Raw genomic sequence first — 19207 nt, 5'->3', positions numbered from 1 at the left:
ACAAGTCAACGATGGTAATGACACCATCCTTGTCCCATTATGGAGTCCCTTGAATAAGGGAAAGTAGGTAATGACATGCGACATAAAGTCGCCAATGCCAAGAAAAGTATAAGAAAAGCCTGCAGCAGTACTTGCTGTACCTGACTGTCCGTACACTGTACGGCAGTCATACAGTGCTGTACCTGCTGTTGTACCTGCTGGTACAGCCTGTCCAGAACCTGTGTGCAGCAGAGATCCTTTCAACAACTCCTATGCGCAGCCAGCAACAACCGAAGAGAAAGAGAGTAATTGCAGCAGATCTGGCCGTACAGTGCTGTACGATTGGTTTGCACTCAGAAAAACAGCAGCAGCAGCACACAAAATCTGCAGTCGGCTCTTCTCTTCAGCTTCTCCACGCATGTACACAAGCGCATCAACAAGCCTCCACGACTCCTTTTCCCAAAAGCTAGAGAGAGGGGGAGGAGAGAGAAGCACTCACTCCAAAAGTGGAGTGGCCTCCTCCCCATAAAAATCCTAGGGCCCCCAAACTTTAAAAGTTCCCTAGGGCCACTAAGGCCTAGGGGCAACTTTAATAAACATTAAAGGTTTAATGTTCTAGTTCCCCCCTTCACACCTAGGGATGTCCACACATCTTAAACTCTGTCCGGGCACCCCCCATGTGAATCATAAAATATTCTGACTCTGCAACCACCATGCCCACAGTTGTGCTGTTCCATTTTCACAAGGCCATGACATCCATTGTCTACAAAAGACCTGAAGTGTCTATGAGACCGAAAAGATGCTACATGAGTTTATTGGATGTCAAGACAACATGGCTGCCAAAAGAAAAATACAGGGCCAATGTACTGTGTCGCACATGTGTGTACACTATAGTAGGCAACAGAAGAGCCTTATGTATCTGAGCTCATAATGTGTCGTCCTCCTCATGGACCAAGTATTTGGCCTCAATGTCCACTACCTGTGGGAGTGCCTCTAAAGCAAGTCCCGAATCGAGAGTTGTCGAGTGGAGGGTATGGGTTTCTGAGACCGGGGACGATTGGCTCTCTCGAGGACATGTGCTTTGTCTCGTAGAACCCTTGGAGTGGGTGGGGTGCTTACTCACTGGGCACATCTAGCCTTGCCATGGTCAATTTGTCCTGGCAAATCTCATTTGGGCTAAGAATCAGCCAGGGCTCGCCAGTGAGGGCAAAAAAAGTCAATGATTGAGGTCTCTCAGGCTGCTGCGTCAATAGTTTGTCTCTTTGATGCCTCATCTCTAATAGGTCTATGCCTAGGCATTTTGATCTCTGTAATGCATCACTTGTGACGGGGGCCCAAACCCCTCCTTGAAGAGACAGTAGTAGCATATGTGTATCTCATAGTAGACTGGGTATCTAAGTATGTAACTCTCCTTTGACTCTTATCTTCCCTATGCTACATAGCCTGCATAACCGTCAGTCGCGTGGGATGCTCTCTCCTCTCCCCATCTCAATTGGAAGGTGATGTGACGACACCCTCAGCTAACCAATGGTGATCTTCATGGTGTGGGTCACGTGTCTGTGGAGATAATTGGGCCTCTTAATGAATCGAGCTTCGGGGAAAGCTCAATGGGGGATATCCATGTCCGGTCTATATGAAGTTGGATCAAATCCAAGCAGATGATGCGGTTAATCTTGTTATGTACCTAATGCTAGTCCTTGGGATTAGTGGCCTAATCCGACAAGGTTACACAGTCCTAGATAATAGCCATAGTAATAGGCTATAAGACTGGACATCTGCCACGTCAGAGGCTAGTATATTCACCTCATGAACAAGGCATCTAACAATCTTGAGTTCTAGATAACTATCCCATCAGAGTCTAGAACATTTGCCTCAATAGAATCGTGTAAACCCGTACATGTGATAGGTCCTAGCATCCCAGACTACCAGAACATAGCCCATATACGTCTTACAAATCCATCACTCCTCAGGTTGCAATCTTCCAAAGATTACGAAAGGTTGCTAGCAATTTCTTCGAGCATACACACTGAATCTTCTCAAGAGACGAGGCTCCATAGACTGCGTCTCCCCATCCGTGCGTGGGAGCTGCTTGATTTCGAGTTCGCCGATGACACAGTAGCATACTTGTCCGGAGATGAGGGGAACCTCCAAAGATTTGCCGAGGTGATAGAGAGCTTCTACCATGCATTTGGAGCACAAATCAACTGGCACAAGTCGTGTGGATTTTGGGTTGGAATATACTTCTGCAAGGAAGTTTGTTGATTGGCCACATAGCATTTAAGCAAAGCCAACATGGCTGAATTTGCAACTTCACTTTGCCAATCCCATCAAGGATGATAAGCTAATGAAAAATTCCCATATCGTCAAAAAGAGATCTCTAAAAAGAGACAGTCACGAGCCAGTGAAAAGAGACTCTCACACCCTGTTCAATCCTCTGTAGTTCTGTAGTTCTGCACCTCTGGCAGCCACCTTTAGTCTCGCACCGTTTTCCACGGGAGAAAGGGAGAGAAGAAAGCCCTGCTTGGCTGTGCGCCGCCTTCCACAATAGAGAGAGAGAGAGGGAGAGAGGGAGAGAGAGAGAGAGAGAGAGAGAGAGAAATGAAATGAAATGATATATTAACGTCCTCAAAAGGCCAAAATGACCTATGAGACCAAAAAAGTTACAACAATTGGTGGATCTGATACAATGTCTGTGTAAGAAAAGCTAAAACAACTAAACAACTAACTGAAACTGAAACAACAACTATGAGGAAAAGTAAGGTACTAGGAGCTCCTAATGGATAACATCTGGGAAGGAAAACTCCAGGAACAAAGGTAAGCATCATATACATCACTATCCAAAGATGTCTCTGATCTGTTGATGGCGGATATCCGCAATGTCCTCCATGGTGAGTACTCTGACTCGACGTCTCCCTGCCGTGCTAGTATGGTCCTGATCCTCTGTTGTAGTCTCCGCCGGTGTCGAGATGGGCCTCTCATCTTGGGGCGCCTGGATCGCCCGAGCTCTATAGCCCGATCAATCAGTGTACCTCTAGTGCGGCTATACTCTGGGGCTGGCTGCAATGCTTGTGCTGGCCTGACTGCTCAATCTCTGGTCGAAAGAAGTCTGTAATCTGTCTCTGTAGGTGTCTCTCCCTCTTTCATCCCCTCCCTCTCAAGAGACCCTCTCTATGTCTAGGCAGCTCCAGCAAGTATAATTCGAGGCATCTCTGATCCTGGTATCTCATGACTCTGAAAAGTGGTCCGAAACCCTCTCTGAACAGGCATTGAAAACGGCCTCGTATCTCATAATATACTGGACAGTGACATATGTAATGTAACTCTGTCTCTGGCTCCATCTGGCACAACTAACAAATCCTGGCCTCAGCTGGTACTCCTTTGAACTGCGAGTCTCAATCTCTAGCTGGTGTGAGGATGTGCGTATCTGACCAATAGCACACCGTACCCCATGAGAAAGATGAGTATCCATGTAGCTGGGTCTAATCACAAACCCATCCTCCGTGAGCTGGAGAAGATGATCTCTATAGAAAGCCATCTTCGTACCAAGCTCGTGTGTCGACTGTATCCATGTCCTCCTAGTGTCCAGCTGAGTCAAGTCCTGCCTGATAAGTATGGTAATCTCTACCCGTGTGAGAGAGAGGGAGGGTGCATCCAGGGAGTACTGAAATGGAGGTAGCCTGTCCATACTAAAGCCATGCAGTTGGAACCAAGCTGTCATCTATGCATACCAACATGATCCGTCTCCCTGTGATGCCAACTGTCGTGAAGACTCCAGGGCTAAGCGAGCATATCTGTCTCTAGGGAGAGCCCAAGTGCTATGTATAAAGGAGACTGATCGAGTGAGTGCCTCTACTACCAATGGGGAGGCAGCCATCTCTGCACGGACAATATCATGTGGTACGGAGGCCTTGGCCCTAATCATCCGGGAAATCATAGAAACCAAGGGCCTCTCCATACATCTCCATCCATCAGTGCTACGAGCTGGGCTGTGGTGATCCATTGAGGGTCCCCATATCTCCACTCCATACAGCATGGCTGAAGTGACCAAAGTGTCAAAGAGCCAGAGCTTTGTTCGAGGTTCCTGAAACTGAACTTGCGAACACATCCTCTCTAGTCTCCCCAATGCTGCATAAGCTCTGGTCAATCTGGTCTCCGCTGCTCTCCTCAAGGAAAATAGTGGGCCACTAAAAACCACACCAAGGTAAGTATATGCATCTGTATACTCCACTGTCTCCTGACCATATGTAAACGTGGGTACTGACCTCCTAACCCACTGTGCTGTGGTGTTAAACACCATCACCTTGGTTTTACCAAGGTTAACAGACAATCCACTGTCCTGTGCAAACGTGTGCAATGCATCCAAATGACGCTGCATCCCCTCTGGAGAATCTGAGATCAGCACAATATCATCAGCATACAATAACAGCGGAATCCATGTCCCTGCTAGCTGTGCTCCTCTGTCACCCTCCCGCTCTACATAGTCCGAAACCTCATCCAGATACATCCCAAATAAGGTGGGAGAAAGGGGGCAGCCCTGTTTCACCCCAATAGTGGAGTGAACCATCTCAGATATACCGTGAGTGGTACGTACCTGCCCCACAACTGTCCTGTATAAAGCCATGATTCCCCAAATCGGCTCTGTGGGCACTCCCATCTCTTGTAGTCTGCGCTGGCTCTTGGTACTGTGTCAAAAGCTCTGCGGAAATCCACAAAGCAACAATAAATCCTCCTGCCATATAATCTGCCCTCCTCAATAATAGCTCTAAGTGTCAAGATATGGTCAAGAGTGGAGAAACCTCTCCTGAACCCTGCCTGCCCTGATGCACGTATGCACTCTCTCTCTCTGCCCATCTACTCAACTCCTGCTCAAGAATAGATGCATATAATCTAGCCAATGTGTGACCAATCATGATGGTACGATAATTCCTAGGAAGCATGGGATCCCCTGACTTGAAGATAGGCACAATCGTGGACATATTCTAAGTCTCAGGAAAACCCTCACACATGGCTCGATTAAACATCATAGCAATAAGCTCTGCAAGCATATCTTTGGCATGAATAAAGTGCTGTGCCACCAAACCATCATGATCATATGCTCTCCCAGTCCTCATCCTATCAATAGCTTTCCTTACCATCTCAGCAGTAAAGAAAGCACATGTCTCTGGGCATGGCTCTGATGGGTCTGGTAGGGGCGGCTGTCTTGGTGCTGTGTACAGGGATGTTGCATACTCACCCCAAATCTCTGTGGAGGTAATGGTTGGTGATGGTGAATGCTCATGGAATAGTCTCCATGCCTCGCCTGAGTCCTGGCTCATAAATAACTGATACAAATCCCTCTCTATCTGAGCAAGATAAGCCCTCTTCTTCCGTCGCACTAGGCGCCGGAAGGTAATCCGTGACTGTCTGTGAGTGGTAACACCCATGAGCACCTCTCTCTGTAATCTGATCCTCATCTCTCTGCACTCCTCATCATACCAGCTGTTCTGGGGCATGTTCCCATATCGTCTCCGTGTAGGTTGACTATGGGGATATGCCTCTGATGCTGCAGCATGAAGCGTCTCTATCAATATCTGAGTGAGCTCATCTAATGGCCGTGCCGGCTCCTCGGCACATAAGCGTCTGTATATCTCATCCGTGTACACGGTGTCAATCTCCCTCGTAAAGGTATAACGAGTGTGTGTGGAGACCTGTCCCAATGGAGCGGTGCTGAACTGAAATGTGAGAGTGAAGGACAAGATAGCATGATCCACTGCTACTCCAACCGGTGTAGTGCCTACCATAAAATCCTGAAAAGAGGGAATGAGACTGGGCTGAGCCATAACATAGTCCACTGTACTAGCACCATGCCGATGTGGAAAGCTAGTGAAACCGCCTGCTGTCGGGAATCTCTGTAGGCCATTCAGGATGGCCAATCCATGTGCAGTCCCCATGTCTATCAAATACCGCCCATACACTGTATGTTCCTCATCCTGTGAGAGTCTAGATAGGCCCATATCCCTAACATCAAGCTCCCTCAACATCTCCTCTGAGGTATCATAAAATACTGTCTGGTTATGGGCGGTCCTGGCATTGAAGTCCCCCAGGAGAATGATGTCACCATCCCTGGAGAACTCCCAAATGTCATCATCCAAAATAGAAAAGGGAGACTGCCCACTAGGTGATGCATACACTGATGTACTAGGAGCTAAATAGCATATAGCAATGTAGAGATATATGCCCGTCTCTGCCCTCAGTCTAACCCACATGTACCTAGCGTGCTCATCTCTGCGGACTATATGTATCAGTGGCTGCAGCTCCTCTCTAAACAATACTGCCACTCCTCCTGAGCCCCGTCCTCTATGCTCTGAACGAGTCTCCGGTCTACAAGCTGTCTCCTATCGGTATCCACTAACATGTGGATACCGGTCCTCTATGCTCTGAACGAGTCTCCGGTCTACAAACATGTCTCCTATCGGTATCCACTAACATGTGGCATGGACTGTCCAGGAGCCTGATGCGTCTCACAGTAGAAGATGATGTCCCTCCTAGTGAAACTATCCTCAAAAGCCCCTACATCAAGGTGTAGAGATCCATTACAATTCCAAGTAGCAACTTTGAGTGTAGTCCCATAGGTCTCGCGCCGTCATGAAGAGCGCCACTCCATAATTACCACTCTACCATTTCTATAGAAGGCCACTTTCCCTTTCTCTCAGGCTGCCCTTATCTCGGGCATAACTTCTTTCATGTGGGCAAGTTGCGAGAGTGTGAGGTCATCTGCAAGAAATATTCCCGTCTTCTTGAGTGTAGGACGTCTCTTCAAGAAGTTCTTCTCCCCTTCCATGGAGGGGAAACGAATGATAAGTGCTCTCTCCTTAGAAGATTCGCCACTACCTTCTCTCTTCTTTCCCACTCTCCATGCCTTTGTGTGCATGGCTTCAATGCCCATCACAGAGAAGAGCTCCTTGGTTTCCCCTTCCACATCATCACGGTCTTTTAGACCGGACACTGGTACATGTAAGGCCTGGGTATTCCTCCTTTGCTCCTCTTCAAGGGTCATGTTGATGATGGTGGGAGTGGGGATGGGTGGCGATTCTTTACCTTTCCCTTTCTTGGCGACCTCGATCCATGTCTCCGCCTCGTCCATCTTCTTTTGTGTCTCTGTGATCACCTCCACCCATGAAGATGTCTTCTCTTTATGTTGGTCCTCCTCCTCTCGAATGATCCTCATTTGTTCCTTGATTGTATTCAGCTCTTCAATAAAGGAGGGCTGAAATTTTCCATCCTCAAGCTTGCCTTGTGAAGTGGCTTCCAACTCCTTTTTGAGGGCTGAGATTTCAGCCGCTTGACTTTTAGCATGCAATTTGGCCTCCACTAGTTCCTCCTCTAAGGCTGAAATCTCAGCCTCTTGCTTGGATGTTCTCTCTTCGAGCTCTTGGATTTTGTCAAATCCCTTCTCGAGTTTGGAGAGGCGGTTTATGATTGTGGTAACGGAAGAGTCGACCATCTTCTTGTTTTCTTTGATAATTGTGCTGAGCTTGTCCTCCACCTTCGCGAGCTCCTCTTTAACTCCGGTCTTGGCCATGACTTTTTGCAGTACTTCCCACAGCCAATGGACTGGAATTTAATCCATGACACTTGCGCGCAGCGCGAAACAGCAGAGAGAGAGCACGTCTAGCTCTGTGCGCCTGCTGTCTTGCAGCCGCCTGCAAGAGAAAATACCGTGCTGACCAGTCCGCCTCCTGCAGCGAGACCTACTCGCCTATGTGCCAAGCGATAGAGAGTGGGAGAGCACGTGTGCTACCTACGCAGCCGTACTTGCTCGCATCTTTTTCCACCAGAGAGAGAAGCGTGTGTGTGCTGCCCGACTAGCCTGTCAGCCTTTCCATGCATCCAGTTGCAGCCGACTACCCCTCCAGAAAGAGAGTCCCCACCAAGTAATAGCGTAAACTCTTCTCAAAGGGCCGTGATTCTATCCAAAGGGTTCCTTTGTTTTTATTGGTTTTAAAACCTGTCCCCTCCCCCGACATGGGGTTGTGAAAAGGGACTTTAATAATTCCTAGTGTCACCTCTTGACCCCAAGTGTGCACATTTAATAAATGTTATGCACACTTGTATCCTGCACACTGACCACCATGCCCAATGTTTGGATACGTTGTACAAATACACAGGGTCGTGACACCTTCCCTCTTCTTTTCTTGCCTTCCTCCTTCCCTTTTCCATCTTCTGCTACTTCTTTCACCTCTACTCCTCCTTCCTTCATTCTCTTCTTCTCTCGTCTTCTTCCTTTCTCTTCTTCTCCCTTACTCTTCTTCTTCTCTCTTCTTTCCCCTTTTTCTTCATACAACATCCTTCAATGTCTTAAATCTTTCTCAATTTCTAGCTTCTCTTTTGCAATTTCTTAGGAGTCCTTGATTGAACCACTTGTAGCATCTAATCAAGCAAAATTGCCATATGCCTCACCAAAATAAAGAGGTCCGTGAGATGTGTGAGAAGACATCATTTTTTCATTATTACACTATGTTGTTAGATGGCTACTATAAGCTCTTTAAGTATTTATACTTTATGAAGTTATTGATTTTTCGAAACCTCGCGGTTTCTTAGCCGAGGGATGAAACCTTTCGAAACAAAACCCGAAAAACTTTGAAACGAAAAAAAACCTCGAAACATTTCTTGTGACTATGGAATCGAGTGGATTGATGGTGTTGATAGCTCTTGGATACAAGATGGTGTTGATAGCTTTTGGATACAAGATGGTGCGGATGGTGTTGTTGGAAATAAGTGCTCACTAGGAGTACTTTTAGTCTTGGTCATCTCAGTGTATGCCACGTGGCACTCAGGGATTTATCCCATATGCACTCATGCTCTATCTTGTACTTCTCACCTATATATTGTAGGTGTCACATCATTTAAAGCATCAATCTTGTGTCTTGTCTACACTCATCTCAAGGTAACTCTTTGTCTTCCATTTTTGTTATTGTTTCATTTCTAGTCTGCTCTAGCTTTCATATTTTCTACATGGTATCAGAGCCATGGTTTTAGGGTTTCCCTGTTTTTCCTATGAGCTTTCGCCATTCTCTCCAAGCTGTCCCACTCAATTCAGCGCAGCCCGTTGGTGTTTGCTTGGTTCAATACTCTCTCTCTCTCTCTCTCTCTCGTCTGAGCTCCTCGTTGCCATGGTGGGATACACGCTCACGACAGCCGCCTTGCCGCAGAAGCCAGAGTGGCTAGAAGCTTTGCTTTCCGAGAAGTTCTTTGCAGCTTGCGCTAACGATCACCTTCATCTGAAGAAAAATAAGAGGAATATCTTCTGCGTGGATTGCAGCGTGGGCATCTGCCAACACTGCCTTCCAAACCACCCGCCACCTCCACACCGCCTTCTGCAGATCCGCTGCTACGTATACCACGATGTCATCAGATTGCACGATATACAGAAGCTCGTGGACCGCTCATTCTTCGCCTACCTCATCAGAACCACTCCCCTCATCCTCTTCAACAGAACTTTCAGTGAAAGGGAAGTCAATGTCGGATCTGTTCTCATCTCTGCTGCCATGTTAGGGTTTGCAATCATCTGCATCCATGCCACTCTCTTCTTCATCAACATGTGGGTTAGCTGTAGCAGTCTTTGTCCTCATTATGGCCCTTCTCACAAAAGTTGTAGTATCTCCTTCTTGGACACTCCTGTTGGGGGTGACCAATGGCTTGATAGGTGGCACACCAAACTGTTTTTTTGGCTTCTTGTTGAGCCTTGAGCCTACCTTCTTCTTGGGCAAGACCACACACCTTGGAGTAGAGGTGGACTTTTATCCATAAAAGCATCATATCCATGAGATATCCAAATATTTCTTCTCTATAAACTGGGACAGATTCGTCCATAGAAATTGCTTTTGTGAAGCCCAATATCTATATAAATCTCGTCCAAGAAAGAAATCTCCATAGATATAATCCATCCCAATAAAGGGAGCCATAAACAATGTTTCCCTGAAACCATCTCAAGGCAAACAACACCACCTTTCTTCTTGCATGGCTATACAAGGGTTAGTGAACAAAAAACACTTCATAGTAAATAGCAAAATCACCAACTTTGAAAACTCAAAGTATACTTAGCTTTTCTTTGCCAGGTCATGAAGCCAAAAGAAATATCTCCTCACCATATCCTTAAGATATCCCGAGATATATCTCCATATAGCTTGCCTGTAAGCTTGATAATATAATCCATAATATCCATATGGAAAGAGTGCTAAACGTGTGTACATAAAGCCAACTCCATACTTCCAAGATAAATTTTGTGAATTCATAAATCCTTAGACCAAGCTGTCTATTGCTCATGCTCTTGCTTCATAGGCTCTGAAGTGGCTGGCCATGCTTAATAGCAATGATGGTAAGTGTGGTCCCCACTTGAGATCTTTTCTCTTCCTTATTGATAGAAGGAAGCCTCCGCTTACAAGAAAGCCTATGCTCTGATACCAATGAAACTTGCAGCGGTGCGTGGGGGACTAGGGCCTTTGACACACTTGTGGATACCATCAAAGCATATTAAAACATTTAAACATGGCCACAGCCTTAACACGTATCCATCATCACTTTGCATAAAACATAAAGCTGGACAAAACATCCACAAATGCTGAAAATGGAGCTTGCCCGTGTGACCCCGCATAGAGGCCGGAATGGGCCGACCCCCCCCTTGGAGGATTTTATTACCCAAGGAGAATAATATCATGTACAAGCTTTGAGGGCCTTACTCTCCCCATGGGAGATGCTGGATTATCCATATACAAATGCCATAACACAGCCCAACACGAGGCAACCAAGCCGGAACATAGGCTGTAGAAATGCCGAGTCAACAATATAATCCATATACCTGCGTGTGGGTACTGATTCTTCCCCAAAAACCACGAGTCTTCATGCAATAGAGCTGGTACAGCAAGTACAACTCTCCATTCAGTCGGTACAGCAGGTACAGTGGTTGGTACAATAGGTACAGTGGTTGGTACAGCAGGTACAGTGGCTGGTACAGCCAGTACGTTGGTTTGTATAGCAGGTACAGCAAGTGCAAATGCTGGTACAGCATGTATAGTGACTAGTACAGTAGGTACAATGGTTGGTACAGCAAGTACAGAAGCTGGTACAACCAGTACTATGGGTGGTACAACAAGTACAAGGACTGGTACAGCTAGTACAATGGCTGGTAGAGAAGGTACAAAGGCTGGTACAGTCGGTACAGTGGCTGGAAATCATAATAAATGATTAAATACCCTTGCCTTCAGTATTTCTTCGTGATGGAAGCCTCCAAAACAGTCCCCAACAGCCGGTATTCTTCATGGGCAACCTTCAAGAGAGAGAAAGAGAGTAGCCATTCTTAGGGCAGCCTTTAACGGTGGCAGAGGCTAGTGTGCAGCAAGAGAGCCTCTATTAATGAAGAGAAAGGGCTCCAATTTATAGATTTGGGCCTCCCATGAGCTAAAATGGCAAGAGAAGGCTACAATGACAAGTGGAGACCCACACAATAGCTGAAGTGACAAGTGTGAGGCCACTTGTCTCACTTTGATCCACTCTCTAACAAGTGTCAGGCCACTTGTCTCACTTTGGTCCACTTTCTTGCCACATGTCCCAATCTAAGAGATGGGTTCTTCCATAAACTTTATCTCTAAAAATATCCCAACTGGTAGACATTCTGTCATAGGCACTTTGCCAACTCTTGGTATCTGCTCAATTCGAGATGTAATGACACGAACAGAATTTCCATCGGAGTCGGGCCAAAAATAGCAACTCTCCTTAATTTTAGGAGTGTGGTCCTTTGTATTCTAGGATAATCCCCCATTCCCAAAGCTTGTACTTTCCAAATATTTAGACATCCTGGAGTCCACCAGACCCCTTTCATACTGGAAAATGTCCAGGTTGGTGACAATTACCACCTATCTACAGTCCACAAGAATGGTCAAAATACATATTCAAGCACACGGTTCATGGACGGGCATCCCCTACCCGTGAGCTACACACACGTGTGTTGTAGGCAGTAAGGCAGTTCATGCGAAAACAATTCCATGCATGCAAGTATGCCACGCATAAGAATGTGCTGGACAATCTTCCTTTCATTTAGCTTGGAACCGGCGGTCATTCCGGGCATAGACATAATGTCCTCATGCCAACTGGAATGCCATACTCTTGAATATAGGCACAAACCAGAATCCCCGGCCTCACATATCCAGCCTATTGGTGCTCTGCCACGAGGTGTCAATTTACGAGGTATCATGGCACTCATTGGGACCCTAGCCAGGCTCATTCGCAGCTCTAGTGTCTGACATCAGATCCTGCGCTAAGACCACTTGCCCTCCCCATCATTAGACTACTCACAGAAGACTTTGACACAGTCCATGAGTGAGATTTTTGGAGCAGATTTGCAGATTTTAGACCTGGTGACACCATATTTACCAGAGGCTTTCAGGCACTGTCCGGAATACAGATCTATGTACGGTTTTCCATTTGTTGCATATCCAGTAAATTGTATGGGGGTGCAGTTCCCTCACATGGGGTGTCTAGCATTATGTGCTCACATTTTGGTCTCATAGGCCCTTTTGGCTTTTAGTCTTTTGCAGAAGTAAATATGTACGTCAGTTGAGAGTTGTATCTGGGTCTCAAGATGCTTTCTGCTTTAGTAATGGACAGAGAAAAAGTTCTTGTTGAGTTTAAATAACGCCTGGTTTTTCTTTTGATACAGTAATGAAAGTGAAAGATCAGAGTCCATCTCATCTTGGTGTGGATGGCACACTGATCATGGCTCATTGACAGGTTATCCTCTTTATTAGCTGGTTTTTCTGCAAAAATATTGTCGAAATGTAGCGATGATACTCTTTTTATTTGTCTTGATAATGGAGTCTCTGGGTGTGGAACAGACCAAGCTGTAATAGCATATGCTTCCTCCAAATCGTGGTGGCCTGCCTTTTTCTGTTGGCTGTCACTGGTCTTGGGTCCAAGGTCTAGCGTTGCCTGTTCTTGTCACTCTGATGGTAATACCAATAGGGGATTTTGGGGCAGCAGAACAGAAAGTCTCTAGCAAGGTCACCTGCATAGTATCCTGAGATATCCAGGGGCAAGTTATTCTGTCTGGAGTTAAAGCTTTGGTTGTCCACTTTCTTCAAGTTCACAAGAGTTCCAGTGCATCAGCAAATAGTCAGGCCCACCTCCTTCCACCTAACTTGGAAACTCCTTCCAGCATGTGGCATAACCCCCTGCCAGCAAGAGTCTACCCCTTCCTTGGTGCAATCTCCTTCCCCAAGTGGAGCGGCCTCCTTTTGCCAAGTGGTGCAATCTCCTTCCACCATGTGGCACACCATTTGGATGGCCAGGATGAAGGAAAATTCTTGGGCCTAAAACTTTCAAAAGTGGATATCAAATGGAGATGCTGCAAAAAGGAATGTTCTTTTTTGGAGGATATATTTGCATCCGTCATCACTTGGGTGACCCATAACAGAACAATGAGAGAAATTTTGCGGGCCCTCAACTTCCAAGCCAAGATTTGGATTAGAAAGATAGAAAAAAAAAATGCAATTCACAAGGACTATTCAATCCTCAAGCTTGATCAGCCTTGGGACTTGTTTAGTTTGAGAAGGATTAGTGTTAGAGTTCAGATGAGGGTAGAGTTTGATGCATCAACAACTTTAGCCAAGAGAATGATGGTGCTAAACAACCTCCTTGCTAGTATAAGCAATGATGTTACATACAAAAGATTTATATCATGTCATGGGGCTTTGATAAACAACCTCCTTGCTAGTATAAGCAATGATGTTACATACAAAAGATTTATATCATGTCATGGGGCTTTGATAAACCAAAAATAGGTAATGTGCATGGAGGTGGATTGTTATTTAGTAATTTCTGGTAAACTATTCACTTTTTGCAAAATGAAGTACTTGTTTCCTGTAATGTTCTCTCATTGAAAAAATTTTGTTCTGTTCGTTCTGCTGAAAGATCCAAGACCTTGTTTGAAGGCTTCAACACCTTGTTGTGTCAGGACTTACGTGTGCTTTGTATATGAAGAATGGCATTGAGGTAACTTGTCCCGACAGACATGCTGGATTATATGTAAGGACTCTAAGTGGAGAAATTGTCAAGGTATTCTACTCTCTCAGTTAACAATTCTTTTTTTTTCCCCGGAAAAGAGACTTATATTAAGTATGAAAAAAATTTGCAAAAAGGGAGATTTCAGACCAAGCAAGGGAGAAATCTCAACTAATCACTTGCCTTGTGCTGCTAGCAAGGCCCCATATGAGATAGAGTGAAAAAAATGCCATAATTCCATTCTCATAAATTGGCCACGTTTTCTCTCTACAGTCCTCCAAGATCCCTGAATCCTGGCCCAAGTGGCTATGAGCATGTGTATAATATCACACCAAATCCTGCAAATGCAGTGGGTATCATAAGCGAAAGTCTCCATGGCCTCACTGCATCTAGCCTTCCAGATGTGCCATGTTGTGATGCTAGCAATAATCTCCCATGCAGTGTCCAAGATCTGTGTTGGAGGTACGCAACTTTGGCATGTCCTGGAGATGACACCACCGACCCACTCCTTGGGTAACCCGCATGATCGTATCTCTGTCGTTCCCTTCAAACCTGATTTGCAGGCCCGACTGTGTCAACCAAACAATAGCACCAAAACAAATGTAGGCATCTCTTCTATCCTTCCAAAAAGGTGTGCTATTGCAGTCCAGATCCTCTGTGCTTCCTTGCACTCCCATAAGCAATGGTAAATTGTGTCTGAAGCTCCTGCTGCACATCTGAGACAAGCTGGACTAGCGCCAATGACGATCTCCACTAGTTGGTGGCAAGTCCATCATGTAGAGTAAGGGGAAATCTTTGTTTCCTTGTACGAGTGCCACAACTTCCGCCAAAAAGCTCCTTGGATGTCAAGGGTTATTCCATAAGCCTCCTGATGCAGTCTAGAAGTAGGGACTCTCTAGATTTGTCTCAGAACCAAGTGTCTAGCATTCCGCAAACAATGTAACTGAAGAAGGGCATGCTTTTTATGTGGTTAAAAGCACCCCTCCACTCCACTCACTGGGATCCCAATGCAAGTATCTGATAGGACACCCATCATACAACCAAAGGCTCTAAGAGTCCGTAATCATCCCTTGAGTTGGATCAATATAGATGTGCTTTCTTGCCCTACCTACCACTCTCACCGGCCGGACCACCAGACCGTCAATGATATCCTGCTCAAGACTTCTCTCCAAGAGCCATCTATCCTGAATGGAGTAGAAGACCGGTAAATCATCCTTATCCAAAAGTGGGGAGACACATGACCTGAATAGGTATGCCTGTTCCAGAGAATACCCCAAACCATAAGTGATGAGGCCCTTCCACGAAGTTCCCTATGATCCAGTGGTTAGGTATGGCTGCATTCACCTGCGTAATCCTCTGACCAATGCCTCTCAGGTGGTGGGTGCGAAGCATTCTTTCATCCTCCGTGAGACTCATGAGCCTTTTTCAATCCAACACTGAGGAGTTAAGAGTTGCCCAAGTAGCCCACTGGATATGCGTGGCTGCTCCAAGAGGTCTACCAAACTCATCGAGGATCAAGTCATTCCATACAATGGGCTGCCTGTAAGCCTCCTCGACTGATCGTGAAGGAATATGAACCACGAAGCTCCTCATGCAATCCTAGGCTCGCAAAAGAGATCTCACCAAGGGCGAAGGAGGTGGTCGGTGCTTTGCATCCGAGAAGATAAAATGTGGGCTGTAAATCCAATCACCTCCCCTAATCCAAATGCACCTCATAATCTGCTGCATAAGAAAGTTCTTCCAAGGATCAGTGCCGGGAAGAAATCCTTTGACTACCAACTTACAAAGTAAAGCCTTACACTGCACCTCCGGGTCAATGATGTTCAACCCTCCCTCTTGCTTAGGCATAATAATGGTATCCGAAGCCACTCTTGCCCTGGTGTGTACATTGCCATCTAAATCCTGACCAAAGGAAGTTCCGAATAAGCCGATGAAGCTGACCAATGCATCCCTTAATGAAACACCTAGCACGACATGACAAACCAAGCAGTCACCAGTAGCACTTGGTTAGCTACCAAGGCTATAGAGGCCAAACCAAGCTTCTTGCTACTCCATTGTTGAAGTTTGCTTTTAATGCTCATGAGCATAGGGGCGAACTATTGTGTAGGCGAGATATCAATGCCAACCTGACAGCCAAGATATTTGGTAGTGCATTTTGTTAATATTTCTAGGTTTTAGATTGCAAGAAATTATGTATACTTTCAGGCAGGCCCTTGCTTGAGTGCCTATTATTGTACCATTCTGTCCCAAGAGGGAGTGTTTGAATCCTTACACTTTTTTTTCTGTGAAACCACTGCTTCATTAAGGAATGTAAGGTACATTCATAGTTGTCCCAAGGTGGGGCAGCTACTACGCAGATATCAAACAATGGGAAAACACCTACAACTGTTGAAAGGAAAGATCTCCGAGGTCAAAAGAATCTCAGAGTGAACTTCATGGCCAAAAATCAATTGATTTCGTGCATGGTAGATCATCCACAAAGCCCAGTATCTAGTCTAGGAAAGAAAAAGTGTGTAATCTAGCAAAGGTGAAGAAAGACACCCGAACATCCAAAAGAACCCTTAAGAGTCTGTCCAGGAGAGCATGAGAAGAGGGGCATCCCCATAACAAATGAATAATTGTCTCTTGACGATGAGAACATCTCTTACAAGAGGCAACTACAATGTTTCTCTTAGCTAAGAAGGTGCCAATCGATAGTGCACCCACAATGCATCTCACAAGAAAAGTCATATTGTTTGAGAGGAAGTTTGCTCTTCCAAACTGTGGTCAAAGACACCTTCAACTAGCAAAGAGGTTTGTTTACATGCCATAGCTGATTTGCACGTGTTTGTATCCAAGGTGGAGGGAGCAGAATTTTAGAAGGTCGAGCTCTATGAGGTGATGGAACGAGAAAGGAGAGTAACCTGGAAGCTACCTATCAAATTTCCCGTCTCTCAATCTTTCCTCCTCCTCAGGTGGAGGCACCAGTTGAAAATATTGCAATATAGGAATTACTTCATGCCATACATGCCTGTGTTGCATACCCAAATTGTATCTTCTGATAGCCTGTGGAAAGGAAAATATATTGCGTTGATCATCAACATCATCAACTAAGCATACGCCAAAGTTGGAGAGAAAGTATGCTTTTTTGGGTTGTAGTGCAGCCAATGAGTGCTGAAAAGCCCGGCTCCAATGAATACTTTCTTTTCACAAAGAGTTTCCTCTCTTTGGAGATCTGCCCGACCAAGAAAGATGACAAAGGAGCATTTGCTAGTCATGTATAAGCGTGGTAGAATAAGGGAAGCTAACAATCTGGCCTTCAAATCTTCCAAATATGACGTCTTGGTGGGAATCTCCAAAATCCTTTGTTTTCATTGTCGCAATCAAATGTGCCAACGTCAAAGTCCAAGGTTGCTTTTGGTAAAGGAGTTCAAAAAGTAGAGTTGCCTTTCTTGCAACCAATGACATGGTACCGAATATTGAGTATATTTAGACCTCATGCATTTTGAGAGTGCATTCAAGTTCTTTTTTGAGCAATTTGACGGCTTTCTATCTGTTTTTCTCCGCTATAAACATTCCAAAGCTATGGACATGAAACTGTGAATATCGTTATTCGACCAAGGCGCAAGAGGCAAGTGGAACTAAACATAGGCCATGATGATGGATTGGACAATACGCATCCGTACATGCAATGGCCATGTCGATAGTTTCTAGGTCTCAATCTTGTGATTCAGTTTATCCATAACCCATTGCCTTTCTTGCTTGGGAGACACTTTTCGTCCAATAGGATATCCAAGATGCTATACTAATTGGTCTGGAGGCAATATGAGTCTTGGCCAAAGAATGGAATGCCAGTCACATTCTTTAAGAGGCAACAGCTTCGACTTAGTGAAATTAATCTTGCATCCAGTAGCTAATCCATATAGCTTCAACGCATCCATGATTGAATTGACATCATGTTGTGTGTTCTTGGGAAAGAAGAAGGAATCATCTGCATATGCTTGACTAACAAATTGACTAGCTCTTGTAATGTCAATACCATATAGCCTCCCCTCTACAATCAAATTGTCCATGTACAAGAGCATTGGGTGAGTAGCTATGGCATAAAGCAAGGCACAGTGGGCATCCTTGTCTCACGGATCGTCCAAGCTTCCATGGAGCTGAGAGTTTATTTCTAATAATACATTGGGCTGTCCCTTCCTCATACAGCTAGTATATGCTATTCCTCATTTTTTGGACCAAAACCCATTTTGCCCATCACTTGAGCTATGAATTGCCATTGAACTATGTCAAACACCTTTTCAATATCTATTTACATTACGAGTACATCCTTTTTTTTTCTTCGAGAAAAGATCCTTTCATTAGTTATAAAAAAACCCACTGGGCTACAAAACCCCCCTCCTGCTCAGCAGAGATCCAATCAAGGCAGCTAGGGAGACTCTCCCTAGGTGCAGAAAAGTACAAATAGCTGAGAGGCTATATCATACAATAGGAGGGGGGAAAATCCAAACAAGTGGCCTGTATTGCCAGCGGGGGGTACCCGCGTGTAGAGTATAGAAAGGGCCGCTGCGCCAAGTGGTGTGGAAGGCCTGGCGCGCCGTAAGATCACTCGATCCGAGTCCCCCCCGGATGCAGTCATACTGTCCTCGCATGGCGTGAATCAACTCCTGCCAGATAGCAGGCTGCTGAGGAGCTCCCATCGTATATCCCTCTCCTGTGTCCAGCCGACTGTCGAGAAATCCGGTGAAGGAACAAGGCGAGGCTGGCCCCCAATGAATCTGATGGCCTGGCTGTCCTGCTCCGTCTCGTATCCCAGAGCTGGCCCTGACGAAGTCGACCAAGCAGCGGCTCCCCACGTATACATGCCCTCTGGAGAGAGGGGGGCCAAGATGCGCAGCATCCTCAGCCAAATCTGCTGCGCCTGTGGACAGTCCCATAGGCAATGTCTCTGTGTCTCCAATGGGTGGCCGCATCGGACGCAGGCCGGCGGAAGGCCACTGTAGACAAGCCAGGTGCCAATTGCAGAGCCCCTGTGGGCAACCAGTCACTGGAAAGCCGAGATCCTGCGTGCCTGTCTGCTAGCCCAGAGCTTGGTCCAAAAATCCTCCAGGAACTCCCGTGAGAGTCCCTGAAGCCGCCAGTGCTCCGATGCAGCTGAAAAGACTGTCCTCCTCGCAGTCAAAATATGCCTCCCCAAACGAACAGTGTACTGGAA

At 45.9% G+C, this 19207-nt stretch overlaps 1 protein-coding gene across 2 annotated transcripts in view; it reads left to right on the top strand.

Moving 5' to 3' along the window:
* LOC147625189 (2-oxoglutarate (2OG) and Fe(II)-dependent oxygenase superfamily protein) overlaps nt 1–19207 on the top strand; it is a 141214-nt gene that overhangs the window by 115156 nt on the left and 6851 nt on the right. For both annotated transcript variants that reach the window (XM_086818447.1, XM_086818446.1), the window contains 2 exons: nt 12674–12744; nt 13967–14067. In XM_086818447.1, coding sequence (XP_086674573.1) covers nt 12674–12744; nt 13967–14067 — 172 coding nt within the window. The remainder of the gene's footprint in view (nt 1–12673; nt 12745–13966; nt 14068–19207) is intronic.

The sequence above is a fragment of the Cibotium barometz genome, chromosome 24, assembly GCF_041138505.1.
Source record: "Cibotium barometz isolate CiBa-2024 chromosome 24, ASM4113850v1, whole genome shotgun sequence".
NCBI lineage: Eukaryota > Viridiplantae > Streptophyta > Polypodiopsida > Cyatheales > Cibotiaceae > Cibotium > Cibotium barometz.
This window is presented reverse-complemented; position numbering and strand designations above follow the sequence as displayed.